Source organism: Aotus nancymaae, unplaced genomic scaffold (genome assembly GCF_030222135.1).
Source record: "Aotus nancymaae isolate 86718 unplaced genomic scaffold, 86718_ANA_hifiasm-v0.15.2.pri h1tg000030l, whole genome shotgun sequence".
NCBI classification, from domain to species: Eukaryota; Metazoa; Chordata; class Mammalia; order Primates; family Aotidae; genus Aotus; species Aotus nancymaae.
This window is the reverse complement of record NW_026988443.1, coordinates 21,594,473-21,611,188: the sequence shown is the minus strand read 5'-3', so window position 1 is coordinate 21,611,188 and position 16,716 is coordinate 21,594,473. Positions and strand designations below refer to the sequence as shown.

Sequence of the window (16,716 nt, the reverse complement as noted above, 5' to 3'; positions counted from 1 at the left end):
CAAAGAAAAAGAAAGGGGGTATATTTATACACACAATACCATTCCGCAATAAAAGAAAATAACTACTGGTTGAATTTCAAACACAAAATTGACAGAAGCCAATCACAAGTTATTTATATAATTAGTATTAATATTAATTTATAGTTTGTATTATTTCATTTATATTGTAGAAAATGCAAACGCTAGCAATGGAAAGCAGTTTGGTGGTTGCCTAGGAGCGTGGATCAGGACAATTATTGACTGCAAAAGGGCTTGCAGGAATTTTGAAGTGATAGCAACATTCTAAAACTCCACATGGTGGTATTTGCATGTTTTATAGATTTACTCAAAGTGATCAAACTGTACACTTACAATGGGTGAGTTTGGGCGGAGCACAGTTGTTCACACCTGCCTCTAATCCCACCAATTTGGGAGGCCTAGTCGGGAGGATCACTTGATCCTTGGAGTTGGAGACCAGCTGGGCAACCTGGTGAGACTTCGTTTCTCAAAAAAAAAAAAAAAAAAAAAAAAAAAAAATTAAGTTATCCAGCCATGGTGGCGCGTACCCGTGGTCCTGGCTACTTGGGAGGCTGAGGTGGGGGATAGCTTGAGCTCAGGAGGTGGAGACTTCAGTGAGCTGTGATTGTACCACTGCGTTCAGGCCTAGGTGACAGAATGAGGGCTTGTCTCAAAAAAAGAAAAAAGAAAAGAAAAAAAAGGTCAGGGTCAGGTAAATTTAATTGCAAATTATTTCACCATAAAGCTGTTAAAAATACCTATTAAGTAATCCTGGGAACATATACTGGGAAAGTATATTCTACATCTGCAGAATTGAAGAGACATGCATGCAGCCTTGCTCAATAAATGCCTTCAGAATGTAGCGGGAACATTATGCACCAGTCAGTGTTCACTGAAAGGAAACTGCTCCTCCCTCTCAAGTTCAAGTCAGTCCAGGCTTCATATTATCCTTGTCTGCCACCTGGTGGCCAAAATGGGCAATGTGGGTGTCATGGTCTTTCACCCCAAACTTCGGAAGGGCCTGTGTAGTTGGACTTAAAGGCCTTGGATGGAAAGAAGGGAGACTTTTCCTCTGGAAAACCGTTAACCTGAGAGGCAAGTTGGTCAGAGGTAGGGTATAAGGGGATTACTAGGGTCTAGACAGGAATACATGGTCTTAATGACAAAGAGAAAATACTTTGATGGAACCAAGAGGCCGATCGAACACAATTGGCCACCTTTGCACACCGAGATAAAATATGAGAAGGTTTTTGCGGAGCCGGGAAGGAGAGAAGTTTAGGGACAGCAATGAAGTAAGTAGGAAAAGTAATCACGTGGACACACATGGTGAGTTCGGGGATGCTCAGGGGGTTGAAAGGTTGGCAGGGGGATTCTGAAAGGCAAGAGGACGTCTCCCTGGATGGAGAGGCCCTGGGAGTCAGGGGACAGGAGCCTTTTGTCCTAGATATGCCTGGGCCTTTGGACCCTCAATCCTATGTTCAGGACACACCCTACAGATAAACATCTTTGTGAGTGTGCTCCGATCCTGTGAGTAGGGGCCTTACAGTGTCTGCAGAACCCCTGAGAAGAAGAGCAAACTTCAGGAGACGGGCCACTGAGGAAGCGGCTTGGCTTTCCTGGCCACTGTGCAGGTGGCCCAGGATCAGGGGCCTATGGAAAAGCCCAGCCTTGCTTCTTACAAAAGTGGGGTGAGTCACCTCTGCAGGACACAGATAGGAGGGTAGGGAGCTTGTTTTTTTTTTTTGTTGTTGTTGTTTGTTTTTTTGAGATAGAGTCTTGCTCTGTCACCCAGGCTGAGAGTGCAGTGGCACGATCTCAGCTCACTGCAGCCTCTGCCTCCCGTGTTCAAGCAATTCTGCCTTAGCCACCCAAGTAGCTGGGATTACAGGCGGCTGCCACCACGCTCAGCTAATTTTTGTATTTTTAGTAGAGACAGCGTTTCATGATGTTGGCCAGGCTGGTCTTGAAATCCTGATCTCAGGTGATCCACCTGCCTTGGCCTCCCAAAGTGCTGGGATTACAGGTGTGAGCCACCGCACCCGGCCTGTACAAGTAGCTTGTTTTAAGTATTAATGATAGATGACATTTAGTGGAACAAAAGGGGCGTATAGGAACTTATGTATTTTCAGTCACTGGTGACCTTGGTGGCTGAAATCTGGGAGCTTTAAGTGCCAGGGTTAAATATTTGTATTGCCTCAAAAATGTGTATGTTGAAACCTAATCCCTGAGGTGATGGTACTAAGAGGTGGGGCCTTTAGTGTCCTTACAAAAGAAGCCCGAGGGAGCTGGTTTTCCCTGCCCTCCTTGTGAGTACACAGTGAGAGGCTGCCATCTGTTAACCAGAAAATAAGCCCTTGCCAGACACCAAATCTGCTGACACCTTGATCCTGGACTTCCAAGCCTCCAGAACTGCAAGCAAAACATGTCTGTCATACGAAGGCACCCAGGTTATAATATCCACCTGTAGTATTTTTTTTTAATTTTATAGGAAATTCTTTTTTTTTTTTTTGAGACAGGGTCTTGCTGTGTTGCCCAGGCTGGAATGTAGTGGCACAATCATGACTCACTGTGGCCTTGACCTCCCGAGCTCAGTGATTCGCCTGCCTCAGCCTCCTGAGTAACTGAGACTACAGGTGCATGCTACCACATGCGGCTAATTGTGTTTTTTTTTTGTAGAGATGGCATTTCTCCATGCTGCCTAAGCTGGCCTCACTCCTGGGCTCAAGCTCAGGAGGCCCACCTTGGCCTCCAAAAGTGCTGGGATTACAGGCATGAGCCACCATGCCTGGAATAACCATAGTGTTTATTTTTTGAGACAGAGTCTCACTCTGTCACCCAGACTGAAGTGCAGTGGTGCAATCTTGGCTCATGCAACCTTCACTTCCTGGGTTCAAGTGATTCGGTGTCTCAGCCTCCGAGTAGCTGGGATTATAGATGTGCACCATGAAGCCTGGCTAATTTTTGTATTTTTAGTAGACACAGGGTTTCACCAGCTTGGCCAGGCTGACCTCAAACTCCTGGCCTCAAGTGATCTGCTTGCCTCGCCCCTCAAAGTGCTGGGATTATAGGTGTGGCCTACTGCACCCAGCTTAACAGTAGTATTTTTGCTATAGCAGCTGCATGGACTAAGACACTAGGGCTTCCGGTGTCCAGGTTTTGTATTGGCCACTAACAGATATAAGAGCACTTGGACTTGCAGAGAGGCAGACAGAGGCTATTTTTTTAAGAATTTATTTTTATTTTTTCAGACATCTTAGGGATGAACGAACAAAGGCTTCTGACACTCAGGTGTGGACAACATTCTTCAAAGCACCTCCCTCGAAGTGGGAAAGGCCTGGGGGCTCAGAGAAAAGAAGAGAGAAGGCAGGGAGAAGGTGGAAGTGAGGAAGGGAGAATGGGGCCCAGGGGTCAGTGGAGTGTTGGGGAGGGTGGGATTCCACTGGGGTTTGCCCATCCACTGGGGGGATCTATTGAGTGTGTCTAACAAGAGAGGGCCCGTGGCAGGCTCGGGAACTAACGTCATGAAGTAGCTTCTTCTATTCCTTTTTTTTTTGAGATGGAGTCTCATTCTTGTCACTCAGCCTGGAGTCCAGTGGTGCCATCACGGCTCACAACAATCTCCGCCTCCTGGGGTTCAAGTGATTCTCCTGCCTCAGCCTCCTGAGTAGCTGGGATTACAGGAGTGTGAGACCATGCCTGTCTAATTTTTGTATTTTTCATAGAGATGGGGTTTTACCATGTTGGCCAGGCTGTTTTTGAACTTACGACCACAGGTAATCCACTCACCTTGGCCTCCCAAAAGTGCTGAGATTATGGGCATTAGCCACAGTGCCTGGCCTTTTATGCTCTTTTAATTTTTATTTTTCTCATTATTTTCCTTACATTTTGTTTTCTTTGCTTTTTAAAAATCTTTTTTACTTGTTACTGACTTGAAGCTCAAAATTTTCCTATTTAATTTCTAAACACATTCTCTCTCTCTCTGTCTCTCTGTCTCTCTGTCTGTCTCTCTCTCTTTCCCCTTCTTCTTCTTCTTGGGAAGATATCTCACTGTGTTGCCCTGGCTGGTGTCAAACCTCTGGCCTCAAGCCATCCTGTCATCTCGGCCTCCCCAACAGCTGGGATTACAGGTATGAGCTATCATTTCTGAGTACGTTCTTAATAAATGATTTCTGAATAGATGCACAGAAGAATGAATGAATGGCTATATGAAGGAAGAAATCAACTTGTTTCTTCTCAGCGGGTGTATGTGCACACAGCAGGCTGACCCTCACCCGTAAGCGAGCCCACCCCTCGTCCCTGGCACAGAAAGCTACAGCTCTGTGTGTCCCTCTCCAGCCTCCTCGAGCTCCTGGATCATTCCGGGCAGCGCCTTCTTCCAGAACTGGAGTCTGTGGGCCTTCAGAGCCCGGCCCACCGCAGGCTGTAGGTTCAGCTGCAGGTATCGCTCCTCCTGGTCGAACAGTGGCCAGTGGGGCAGACCCTCGCCGTTGGGGTTCCTGTAGGCATGCCGTCCCAGCAGGGCAGTATGAGGGTCACTCTGAGCCCCTGGAGCCCACACCTGACCACCCTGACTCTGGTCAGGCAAGGCGGCCAAGTAGGCCAGGTGGGCTTGGGGTAACAAGGGCAGAGGTTTCCAGAAACAGAAGACAAACTCCCTTCTGCTAGTGTCAGCTCCAGTGGGGACAGGATGGCTGGCCCTGCTGTGTCCCTCTCTCTGGGAGGGAAGCCCTGACAGTGGCCCAGCACTGGCGCCCACCCTCCAGACAGTCCGGGGAGATGGAGTGTGTCACTGTCTCATGGCACCCCTATGCTGGCCGAGTGGGTTCCGGAGCTGGGGAAGGGGCTCTCATGTGATTAAGGACACAGGTGTGCTAATGAGGTCACCCCAGACTAGAAAAGTGCTGGATGGGCACAGGCCCCCACCCCGGGGAGGTTGAGGCAGGGGTGTGCTGTCTCACCCGTTTCGAGCGAAGTTGGCCCAGTACTTCATCATCTTCCTGCTTAGCTGCTCCTCCTCCTCAGTGAATTTAACTGCGGAGAGGAAGGGGTCATGTGTCTTGGTCAGGCTGCCCCACCCCGGCATCCCAGGTGGAGCTTGTCCGTGGCCCCCACCCTCGGCCCCTAGTCCCACTTCTCTGCTTTTTCTCCCACGGCCCTCAGGACCCAGCCCTCCCCTTTCCCAAACTTCCCCTTAGCCCAGTCTCTAGCTGACTCCCTTCTTAGCTCATTCCTGGCCCCAAAGGCCCTTTCTTCCTTCTGTTGCTGGGAGTCACTGAAGAAACAAACATGCCCCTGAAACACCCGCTCTGCCACTACCAGACACCCAAGGGTGAGAAGAGGTGGAGGGAGCATAGGCCAGTCTGAAGAGTCATGAATTCGAATCCTAGCTCAGCCTTTGGAGCTGTAAGACCTTGGACCCCTGATCTCATCCTCTCTCTGAGCCTCAGTTTCCTTATCTAGGCAGTGAGGACAAACAATCACCCCTCAGAAACCCAACCAGGATCCCAGCCCACTTCCTGGGAAAGGAATAAGACTCACCGTAGTTGCCCCAGAAGAAATTTCCGAAGACAAAGGGAAGCTCATCAGCATGATCTGCCTTCACGTGCGGCGGCCTGCTGTTCTTGACCCAGCTGGGCTGATGCTGGAACTCGTAGAAGTACACAGGGCCCTGGGAACCTGCGGGGTGGACAGCTCATGACTCGGTGGCCTTCCCCTGCAGGCTTCTGGCCTCACCCATGGTGACAAGATACCTAGGTTCAAAGCTGGCTGGAATCTGGACAGTGGGATGGGGAGCCCCAGGCTGGGGCAGGAGCAGAGGGAGGGACGTGGGAAGAAATCATGGCTTTGGACTTCTTAGCTGTGTAATCTTGGGGAAGTCACTGAAGGTCGTAACTTCAATTTCCTCATCTGTGAAACAGGGGAAATATCTGTCTCTTGTGCTAGCCAGGAGAATTTACACCAATGATGAACATCAAGTGTCCGAGGGGCCCAATAAAAATGAGTGGGGACCTGGACAGCAACAGGTCTCACCTGGGACCCACAGCCATGAGCTGCACCGCTGCCAGGCAGGCCTCAGTTCCAAATATACTCACGCTGAAAATGTGCCACTTGGAGTGCAGGGATCACAAACATGTAGTCTCCCATCATCTCCTGGAACTGGGCTTGGAGGGTCTGGGGATCTCCACTGTCTCCAATGTACTCCTCCATCAGCAGGTCCAGAAATGTAGGAGGCAACATCTACCCCAGGTGGATCAGCAAGAGGCAGGTTAGGCCGGCTGCCAGGGGCGGGGAGGAGGTGGCCTCCCGCTTAGGGAGATGGATCGTGAGATGGAACAGGGAATGTGGAGAAAAGGCGAGGCTCTGAGGTGACCACACCCCCAACCACACTCATACCAGGGCCTTTGCTCATGAAGGTGCTACATAGGCAGGGTATCTGGGGTTGGATTTCCTCTGCCTCAGGAGAGAAGAGGAGCCCCTCCCCATTGGACTGGGACCCCAGGAGCCTTACCATCAGTGTTAACATTTTCTGCAGAACAGCCTGCAAGGCCTCTCTGTCCATTTCCTTCTGGGGGTCATAGATACTCATGATCTGGGTGGCCAGGAGAGAATATGTAGTTGGGAATGGGATAAGCTTGGAGCTACAAAGACCTGAAGACCTCCCACTACCAGATGGGCTCCCCAAGCACTTGAGGGCTTGAGTTGGGCCTCACACGGGGGAGGAGACAGCTGAATTCATCGTTGTTGACACCAATGATGCTGGGGACAGGCTGAAAGTCAGCAGAGGCCAGCAGCTCCTGGGGGTGCCTGGGCAGGAAGACCCCATCCACCACACCGGGGATCAACTGGAAAGGGTGAGGGGAAATGCAATGTCAGGGAACGAGGTCAGGTCCCAGACATCTTCCCATGCCCTCTGAGTACCCTCCGCTCCTTCCTGGTCCATCCCTGGATGTTATATCCACCCCAGGAGATCCGATGCCTGGCTCAGCATACACCGACCTTCAGTCCCCATCCAGTGCTATGACACCCAGGCATGCAGATGAGGTAACGTGCCCAGGGAATATGAGGGGTATGCAGGACTACCAGCCCCATGCCTATCGCACCCCTTCCTCCACACCCACATCCGTTTAGACCAACCTTGTTAATTGCAAGAATCTCCTCTTTACTCTTGCCCCGCAGGCAGCCCACCAGGGCCTCAGAGTCAACTTGGTCACACGCAGACAGGTTGGCCACCACCTGCAAAGGGACCAGGCAGGGGCTGGCTCATCCTTCCAGGTAGATTAGAGGAGTTTGCCCAAGGCCTAGCTGGGGGCAGGGGCACCCCAAATCTCACAGGGCGTTGTGTATGAATTCCTGCAGTTCTGACCGTGTTCCGACTCAGAAGTCTCAGACACAGGGGCCATCCCATCTGCCTAGATGGCTCTCCTTATGATGGGGATCCCCAGGGTGACAACTTTGCACAGAGGCCACAGAACATACTTGGCCTCTGCAATGGCAGCAGGATGTGCATTCTGACCCTTGATGGCCCTTGTCATCCCCGTTTAACAGACAGAGGCTCTGAGGGGTATGAGAGGAGGTGGCGGGCCTAGGCCTCTGCAGCTGAGGGCTCACCGTGGAGATAACATCAGCTGAGTTGGCAATGAGGCCGGGCAGCACAGCCACGCCACTCTCTATGATGGCCCTGTGGAAGAGTCCTTGGGCTATGGGGGACACGACAAGTGAGGACACACTCGTGCCACCCGCAGACTCGCCAAAAATGGTGACACGGTCCGGGTTGCCTCCAAAGTGGGCGATGTTCCGCCGGACCCAGCGTAGTGCGGCCACTTGGTCCAGGTAGCCCCAATTGCCGGTTGCGTGCTTGTCTCCAGTGCTGAGAAGTAGCAAGGATAGGGATCACAGGGCTGTCCTGACCCCGCTCAGCCCCCATTGCCAAACCCAGCCCTAGTCTCACCTGAAGAAGCCCAGGACACCCAGGCGGTACTGGATGGTGACCACCACCACATCCTCAAAGGCGGCCAGCACGGAACCATCATACATGGAAGCCATGCCAGAAACAAGCCCACCACCGTGGATCCACACCATCACCTGGGGAAATCAAGGCAGCTACCACCACGCTCCTACCCAGCCCCAACCCCACCAGGGCCCCTACCTAGAACAACAAGTGCTTTGCCTCTGTACCTCCCCAGCACAAATTCATCATGTGGGCCACAGACCAGGCACCCAAGATCTGTCAGGAAGACCAGGCCTCCCAATCTTTGGGGTCTACCCTCTGTATCAAAGCCTGGTTTCATTAGTCCCAGAAAAGTCACCAAAGTGGAAAGAAAAGGGGTGTCTCTCTGATGGCCCCACGTGAACATTCATCAAAAATATCCTCCTTAGCCTGAATAACTTAGTGAGACCCTGTTTCAACAGAAAATGTTTTAAAAATTAGCCAGGCATAGTGGCATAGGCCCGTAGTCCCAGCTACCGGACTATGGTGGGAAGATTGCCCAGGAATTCAAGGTTACAGAGAGCTATGTTCATGCCACTGCATTCTAGCCTGGGCGACAGAGCAAGATGCCATCTCTAACAAGATAATTCTGTGTGTGCCCATTCTCATAGGCCCGACACATTATCCATGGCTGGGGATCTTGGTAACCTCAAAGTGCAGCCCTTGGGCACTTGAGTGGATCTCCTGGGAATGAGTTGGCTGGCTGAGTCCTGAGTCCAACCCAGAGCCATAGCCTTTGACCTCTGGGAGCAGCCAGAACTCTGTGACCCCAGGCCCAGGGGCCAGCTGCCTAGCCTGGGTAAGGAGTATTTCTCGGACCTGATAGTAAGAAGCTTTTCAGCATGGTCCACCCTGCAGCAGGGCCTGAGCTAATGTTGTCCTTTGTAGCTTCTTGCAGAAGATTTGTCCTCCCACTCCCAGTGAACGGTGGTCTGACACCTACCGGCAGGTTAGAGCTTTCATGGGTATGGGCTGGCGTGTAGATGCTGAGGTACAGGCAGTCCTCGGACATGGAAATGGAAGGGATGGTCACATTGACTTGGTTTATAACCTCTGAATCCAGTGTGGTAACGTCCTGCAGACACCTGGTAATGAAAGCAATCAGTCCAGGGTCCAGGTCGTGGCCAAAACCAGACCCTGGGTTCAGGTGTGCTCCCAACCACCCTCAGCCTCTTCCCACAATAACCTGCTCACACATGATCCCTCTCTAAAATGCCTTCCCACCAAGTTACAGGCCACAGGCTCTGGGGAAGCTGGAATGGAGCTTGGACTTCCAGGCAGGCCTCAAGGTTATTGAGGACCTTGGATATCATTCCTCCCAACGCCGGAAACCTTGACTCTTAGGGGTTTCTATGAGAACCACTGGCGCATGTGTTGACATTCACCACTATATTGCTGTACTCCCTCAGGCCTGGAACAGGGGAGTAGCCCACATATGTGTGCTACATGAATGAAGGGATGCTAATTTCTCATGAGAAAGGCAGTAGGATGTCCCTCATCTCAAGTCTAAACTCTCAAAAACCCATCATTCCCAAACAGTCTCCAGTTGTAAACATATACACATCTCTTGGCCAATGGCTCCTGGCCCTGTGGGTGGACACAGTGACTGTGGAGAGCGCAGGTCCCCAGAAAGTTACCACTACTGTTCTCTTCAGCTATCTGCAATATCTGCCACTAGAGTTAGGGGCTCCTACAAGGTTCATAGAGCCAACCTGAACCTTTCCCAGAGACACCTGCCACTGGTGGCAGAGAAAGCTTGTCATAACCAGAATCCGGGGAGATACGTGTCTCTCCCCCTCCCTTCAGCACCTGGAGCCAATGCCCTCTGAATGCCGAGCTTTGAGCCAGGGGTCTGAGAAGTTATTACGCCCTCCCAAACCTCAGCATGCTCATTGGGACCATGCACGTGGGAATCCACAAGACTCAGAAGGAAAATTGGCTGTTGGGGTTTAGATGAAATGAGCACTGCAGCCTAGCTGAGCTCAGAGCACCCCCACCCTACGCCAGGGCCTGGAGTTTCTGGACCCCTGGGAGAGTTTACATGGCTGGATGGGCGGTTGCATCCCTCACACCACTCCAAGATTCAGGGGGTTCAGGGGGTGCAAATCGCAGCAGACCTATAGGTGGTTTGGCAAAGGGAATTCCCAGGAAGGTGTGGACCCCTGCATCGGCACCCTTCACGTGGACAAGACTCCCCAGCACCTGTCCCGTGTGTGTGGTCCGGATGGGACTGGCAGGGTCCTGGCCTGTGGGCAGACAGACAGACATCACGGGTGGCTCTGACCAATCAGCTGCCCTCCCAGACTGTTGGTTTTGCTGCCTCCTTGGCATCCTCAGCTCAGCTCAAGGACCCTGGTCTATAAACACGGCTTTACAGACTTCCTGCCTGGGACACTCCCTTCTGGCTCTGCCTTCCCGGGCCTGTCTTCACCCCACCAGGCTGAGGCTCCCTGGGGCTCGGCACCATCATTCCACCCTGGGACCTTCAAACAAAGGGTCATAGGCCCTTGATGGGACTAGAGTGTCCTTTCAGCTGTGGGCCAGGTCATGTGACTGTAGGATGATGGTGGGAATTGGGCAGGCAAGGTTTCTGTCCTCAGAGATGTCATGCCCAAGGTGGCAAGAAATGACATAAAGCAAGCATCCTCAAAACCATGAGTGATGTTGGTGAGAAGAGCTGCAAGAGAGAAGTGTGGCTGTGGCTGAGATATAAAAAGCACAGATTCCAGCCTGGGCACCATAGTGGGACTCTGTCTCTGCAAAAAAAATCAAGGAAATAGGCTGGACGCAGTGGTGGCTCACACTTGTAATCCCAGCACTGTGGGAGGTCGAGGTGGGCGGATCACAAAGTCAAGAGTTTAACACCAGCCAGGCCAACACGGTGAAATCCGGTATCTACTAAAAATACAAATATTAACTGGGTGTCGTCGCGGGTGCCTGTAATCCCAGCTACTCCGGAGCTGGAGGTAGGAGAATTGTTCAAACCCAGGAGGTGGAGGTTGCAGTGAGCCAAGATCACACCATTGCACTTCAGCCTGGGCGACAGGGCGAGACTCTGTCTCAAAAAGACAAAAAACAAAACAAAACAAAAAAATCAAGAATATAGATTAGCTGGGTGTGGCACACAGGCCTGTAGTCCCAGCTACTTGGCAGGCTGAGGTGGAAGGATTGCTGTAGCCTGGGAGGTTGAGGCTACAGTGAGCCATGATCGTGTCACTGTACTCCAGGCTTTGTGACAGAGTGAGAATCTATCTCAAAAAAAAAAAAAAATAGCACAGCCTCTGGGTGGTGGTGTGAGCCTGTAGTCCCAGATACTCAGCTACTCAGGGGCTAAGGCAGGAGGAGTTCAATGCTGCATGAACTATGATCCCGCCCTTACATCTGGCCAAGGCAACAAAGCAAGACACAGTCTCATTAAAAAAAAAAAAAAAAAAGCACAAGTCTGTCTGCTGTGGGAATCAGTGAGAAACTGATTGAGAATCATTAACAGAGAAAGTCAGTCCTCTAAATAGATAAAGTATTTCTACAAAGAATATGCCAGCTACACAACAGAAAAAGCAGTGTAAGAATATGTTCAGAGTAAGCAATACAAATCAGTGTCTCTCAAATAAACAAAGAGATCTTTGCCTCATTCACAGTAAGAGAAATGCATATTGAATTCTGTGACGTCAACCACTCATTTCCTGGTATCACAAAAAGCAAGACAATCAGACATTACATATTTTCTATCAGAAGTACACAGCACCACACATGAAGTAGTCCTCCAAAAAACAAAACAAAACAAAACCCAAAATCAAAATCCAAATCTGATTATGCCTCTGGAATGTAAATAGAAGTTTACAGGGTAGACAGGGGACAGAAGAACAGTTAAAAGACACCACTGGGATGCAATCAGCCAAACGTAGATGGTGGGATCCTCTCCAGAACAAATAAACTGGTTTCTTCAACACACAGCAAAACGTAGAAAGAAAATAAAAGAGAGGCAGAGGGAAAATCTGAAGATTTTCTGAAAGAGATTCAAGAAACACATAAAAATGACAGATAATAGTGCCGGGAACGGTTGCTCACGCCTGTAATCCCAGCACTTTGGGAGGCTGAAGCAGGCGGATCACTAGGTTAGGAGATTGAGACTATCCTGGTTAACATGGTGAAACCTTGTCTCTACTAAAAATACAAAAAATTAGGCTGGGTGCGATGGCTCACACCTGTAATCTCAGCACTTTGGGAGGTCGAGGCAGGTGGATCATGAGGTCAAGAGATCAAGACCATCCCGGCTAACATAGTGAAACCCTGTCTCTACTAAAAAATACAAAAATTAGCTGGGTGTGGTAGCTCATGCCTGTGGTCCCAGCTACCTGGGAGGCTGAGGCAGGAGAATTGCTTGAACCCAGGAGGCGGAGGTTGCAGTGAGCCGAGATCACACCACTGCACTCCAGCCTGGCACCTGGCAACAGAACCAAACTCTGTCTCAAAAAAAAAAAAAAAAAAAAAATTAGCTGGGCATGGTGGTGTGTGCCTGTAGTCTCAGCTACTCGGGAGGCTGAGGCAGGAGAATTGCTTGAACCAGGCAGGGGAAGGTTGCAGTGAGCCGAGATCAAGCCACTGCACTCCATCTTTGGTGACAGAGCAGGGCTCCATCTCAAAAAAAAAAAAAAAGACAGTTAATAATAAGTGTCGGTAGGGATGTGGAAAAATAGGAACTTTCGTAAATTGCCTGGGGGAAGGTAAAATGGTACAGCTGCTCTGGAAAACAGTCTGGCAGTTTTTCAGGGGATTAAACATAGAGTTGCTATATGATCCAGCAATTCCGCTCCTAAGTATAAAGCCAAGAAAATTGGCCGTGCATGGAGGCTCACACCTGTAATCCCAGCAGTTGGGGAGGTTGAGGTGGGTGAATCATCTGAGGTCAGGAGTTCAAAACCAGCCTGCCCAACATGGTGAAACCCTTTCTCTACTAAAAATACAAAAATCAGCCAGGACTGGTGGTGTGTGCCTGTAATTCCAGCTACTTGGGAGGCTGAGGCATGAGGATCCCTTGAACCTGGGAGGCAGAGGTTGTGGTGAACCTGGGGGACAGAGTGAGACTCCATCTCAAAAAAAAAAAAAGAAACGTCTACCAATTCGCAAAGTATGAACCTTATTTGAATCCTGATTTTTAAAAAACCTTGTATTAAGAAAAATATCATTTATAAATATGAAAGAACACTTGACTGTACATTTGATTAAATTGAGAACATATTATGTTGTGGAAATGCACACACATATATATATATGTTCCTTTTGTTTTAGAAGGACATGAAAAATTTACAGATGATATGATGTCTGGGATTTGTTTCAAATAATGGTGCAAGGGAGAGGTGGCCGTCTAGAAAACACCAGGTTATATTCAACCTGAGAAAGCTGATTTAAAACAAAAGCAAAAATGAGATCTTTGTCATTGCTGAAGCTAGATGTGGGTACGTTGGATTTGTTATACTACTCTTTCTATCTCAGACTTGGCTGATCCCTTGGTGCTGTGCAGCCCTCAAGCAGCCTTGACGCTCTCTGTGCCTCAGGGAGGTTCGCCTGCTGTTGTTATTTCCACCAGCTCCCACCTGCCTGGCACCCTCCCTTTTGTAACCTCAGGTTCTGTTTCTGTAGGATTTGGGAAATCTGAGCCCCGTTCCATAATAAAAGGTCAAAAAACAGGCCAGGCGCAGTGGCTCAAGTCTGTAATCCCAGCACTTTGAAAGGCCGAGGCAAGTGGATCATTTGAGGTTAGGAGTTCGAGACCAGCCTGGCCAACATCGTGACACTTTATCTCTACCAAAAGATATAAAAATTAGCTGAGCGTGGTGGCATGTTCCTGTAGACACAGCTATTTGGGAAGCTGAGGCACGAGAATCGCTTGAACCTGGGAAGCAGAGGTTGCAGTAATTCGAGATGGCACCACTGTACTCCAGCCTGGGCAACAGAGTGAAACTCTGTCTCAAAAAAGCAAAAGTCCAAAAACAAAAACAGCCTTAGGGAGCTAATGCTACCCTACACCTGTCAGTTCAACATGTTTGATGCCACCTAGTGTGGGTGAGGCCAGCGTCAGCAGACATTTACAGGCACCAGAGAGGACAACTTAACGATGTCTCCAAGTCAAAAGGCCCACTCCTCTCCCCAGTAACACGCTGCCTTCACACAATTCCTTGCTGGAGGGGATGTCCATCCATGTAATTCTCTGTGGCCACTGGTCACTGATGCCTGATGTTTGTTACAGCAAAGGACATCACCTGCTGAAATGTCCCTGATTAGAGACCTGTTACATCACCTTCATGTAATAAAGAGATTCGTTACTTGCTTCATCCTTGAGAGAAGCCCTTCCATTAATCAGCATGAAGAAGCTCTACCATGTAGGGGTGTGAGGAGGCCGCCCCTTGTGTTAGACAGTGGAGAAGTCTGGCCTCAGAAAGTCGGTCAGTTTATGACCGTTTAGATGAAAATCAAGGACAAGTGCACACATCTATTCTTGTGTAAACTGCTGGACACTGTGTTAAATGCCATGGGGACTTTGATGGCCCCTGAGGAGAAGCCAAGACTGGTTTAGACAAAAGAGGATGGCACACATCACCTGTACCCTCCTATGGCTTGTCAATTATTCTTTCTGAATGTGTGTCCAAACCAAAATTATATATATATATATGACAGACAAGGTCTCCATCTGTTGCCCAGGCTGGAGTGCAGTGGTGTGATTTCAGCTCACTGCAGCCTCCACCTTCTGGACTTGAGATCTTCCCACCTCATTCTCCCATGTACCTGGGAGTACAGCTGTGGGCCACCATGCCTGACTTTTTTTTTTTTTTTTTGGTAGAGACAAATCTTGTCACCCAAGCTGGTCTCTAACTCCTAGCCTCAAGCGATCCTCTCATCTCTGCCTCTCAACATGCTGGGATAAGAGGTGTGAGCCACTTTGCCTGGCCCAAAATATTTTAAAAGATAGGCATCTGAGAGGCCGGGCAGCTCCTCCTGCTTGGGCTCCTGGTGAACTCTGGAATGTGGCCAAGGGCAGAAGTGGGAGGAAGCCCTGCAGGGGTGCACTGCGGGGCAGGGGGAGTATGGCTCCACCTGTGCACATTACATTGGGAAAGGGTCGGGAGAGACAGTCAGATCATACACTTAGGAGAGTTCTGGGTGAGAGGCCAAAGGCCAAAAACACTCCCCAGGCTTCTGATAAGGGCCTGGAGGAGCCTGGCAGGCACACAGAGCTATCACCTTTGCCTGGGAAGCCAAGTTCTGCCCTTGCCCAGGATGATGTAAATGAGGGGAGGGACACCTCGAGCTCTTTGGCTCTTTTTTCTGGGGATAGATTTTTGCTTTGTCACCCAGGCTGGAGTGCAGTAGTGCACTTAAGGCCCACTGCAGCTTCAACCTCCACTGCTAAAGTGATCCTCCCACCTCAGCCTCCCAAGTAGCTGGGACTACAGGTCACAGGTCACCACAGCCCACTAATTTCCTTTAATTCTTTGTCCACACCAAGTCTCACTATGTTGCTCAGGCTGGCCTCCAACTCCTGGGCTCAAGTGATTCTCCCCTTTGGCCTTCCACAGTGCTGAGGTTACAGGCATGAGCCAACTGCACCCAGCCACTGTAGCCTCTTAGATCTGCTTTAGGATTTGGTGCCTGGGGGCTTCTGTTCCCCAAAGGCCACTAACCTTGTCTGAGGCCCCTTTGCAAGGGTCAGGGTGCCCCCCTGGCCAAGGATGCCACACACTCGGAGCCAGATGCTGCAAGAAGCTGTTGTTGTTCTTACCTGCCAGCAGCACCGGCTGCAGCCAATCATAAGAGGGAAATGGACTGAATCCCCACATCCTCAATCCCTCACCCACTCAGTCATGAGGCTGCCGACCAAGCCTGGCATGTCCTGGCGCTCCTGGACCCCTGTACTCCGCTGGCTCCTCACCCTGGTGTCCTGCAAAAAGCTCCACCCTTTCTGAGCTTCTAGGAGCCCACCTTGGGCGGCAGGGAGGTGTCGCGTGGGAATCACGAGTTCCACGCTGTCATCTCCACCAGCTCCTACCTCCCAGGCGCCTTCCCTCCTGCACTGTCAGGTTCTGCCTCCCCAGCATTTGGCAGATCTGAGCCCGGTCCCTGTCGCCCCTACGCGGGAGCCTCACCCTGGCCCTGGCCCAGAAGCAGGAGGAGCCCACAGGCCACCGCGCTCAGGCGCGCGCCAAGTCGCTGCAGTCGCATGGTCGGCTTGTAGGTCTCGGTGTGCCACCGGCGGACACACTGCTGTCCACCCAGAGGCTGCCCCGGGTCTATCCAGCCGTGGATCAGGGCCTCGCCCAGTCTCGGAGTTTGGACTGGGCAGGGAGTGGGCGGGGTGCGCTGGCTTGGGCCAGGGCAAGGTGGGTCTGGCAGGAGAGCGGGACTGAGCAGTCACAAGTGAGTGGGGATCTAGTGGCAGGCAGGCCCGGGCACCGCCACTTTCCCTCTGCCCGGGCCCCTTTGGCATCCTCGGAAGGGGCTGCGCGGCTTCTGCAGCACCTCCCCATACAGAGAATCCTCTCCTCAAACCTGTCCTTGTCCACAGGCCTGATGAGCGCGCTGGGGGATCCAGAAGAGGGAGCAATAAACTAGAATTGGCGAACCCACGAGGACTTCTCTGAGGAAGTGCATGTTCAGGATCCCCACAGATGGAGAAATGGGAAGGAACTTGATCAGGGTGAAGGGAACCGCTTGAGCAAAGGCAGCGAGGAGTGACG

General features: G+C 50.8%; 1 protein-coding gene across 1 annotated transcript; it reads right to left on the bottom strand.

The window, feature by feature from the left end:
- Positions 1-3,845: 3,845 nt before the first annotated feature.
- Positions 3,846-16,546, bottom strand: LOC110567479 (cocaine esterase-like). Its single transcript, XM_064383169.1, is given in 13 exon segments — positions 3,846-4,493; positions 4,956-5,028; positions 5,536-5,673; positions 6,090-6,234; positions 6,506-6,586; positions 6,708-6,839; positions 7,132-7,230; positions 7,606-7,864; positions 7,946-8,079; positions 8,928-9,069; positions 10,026-10,230; positions 16,126-16,285; positions 16,288-16,546. Coding segments are annotated over 13 exon segments (1,974 nt in total). The 5' UTR covers positions 16,507-16,546; the 3' UTR covers positions 3,846-4,306.
- Between the last annotated feature and the right edge of the window lie 170 nt (positions 16,547-16,716).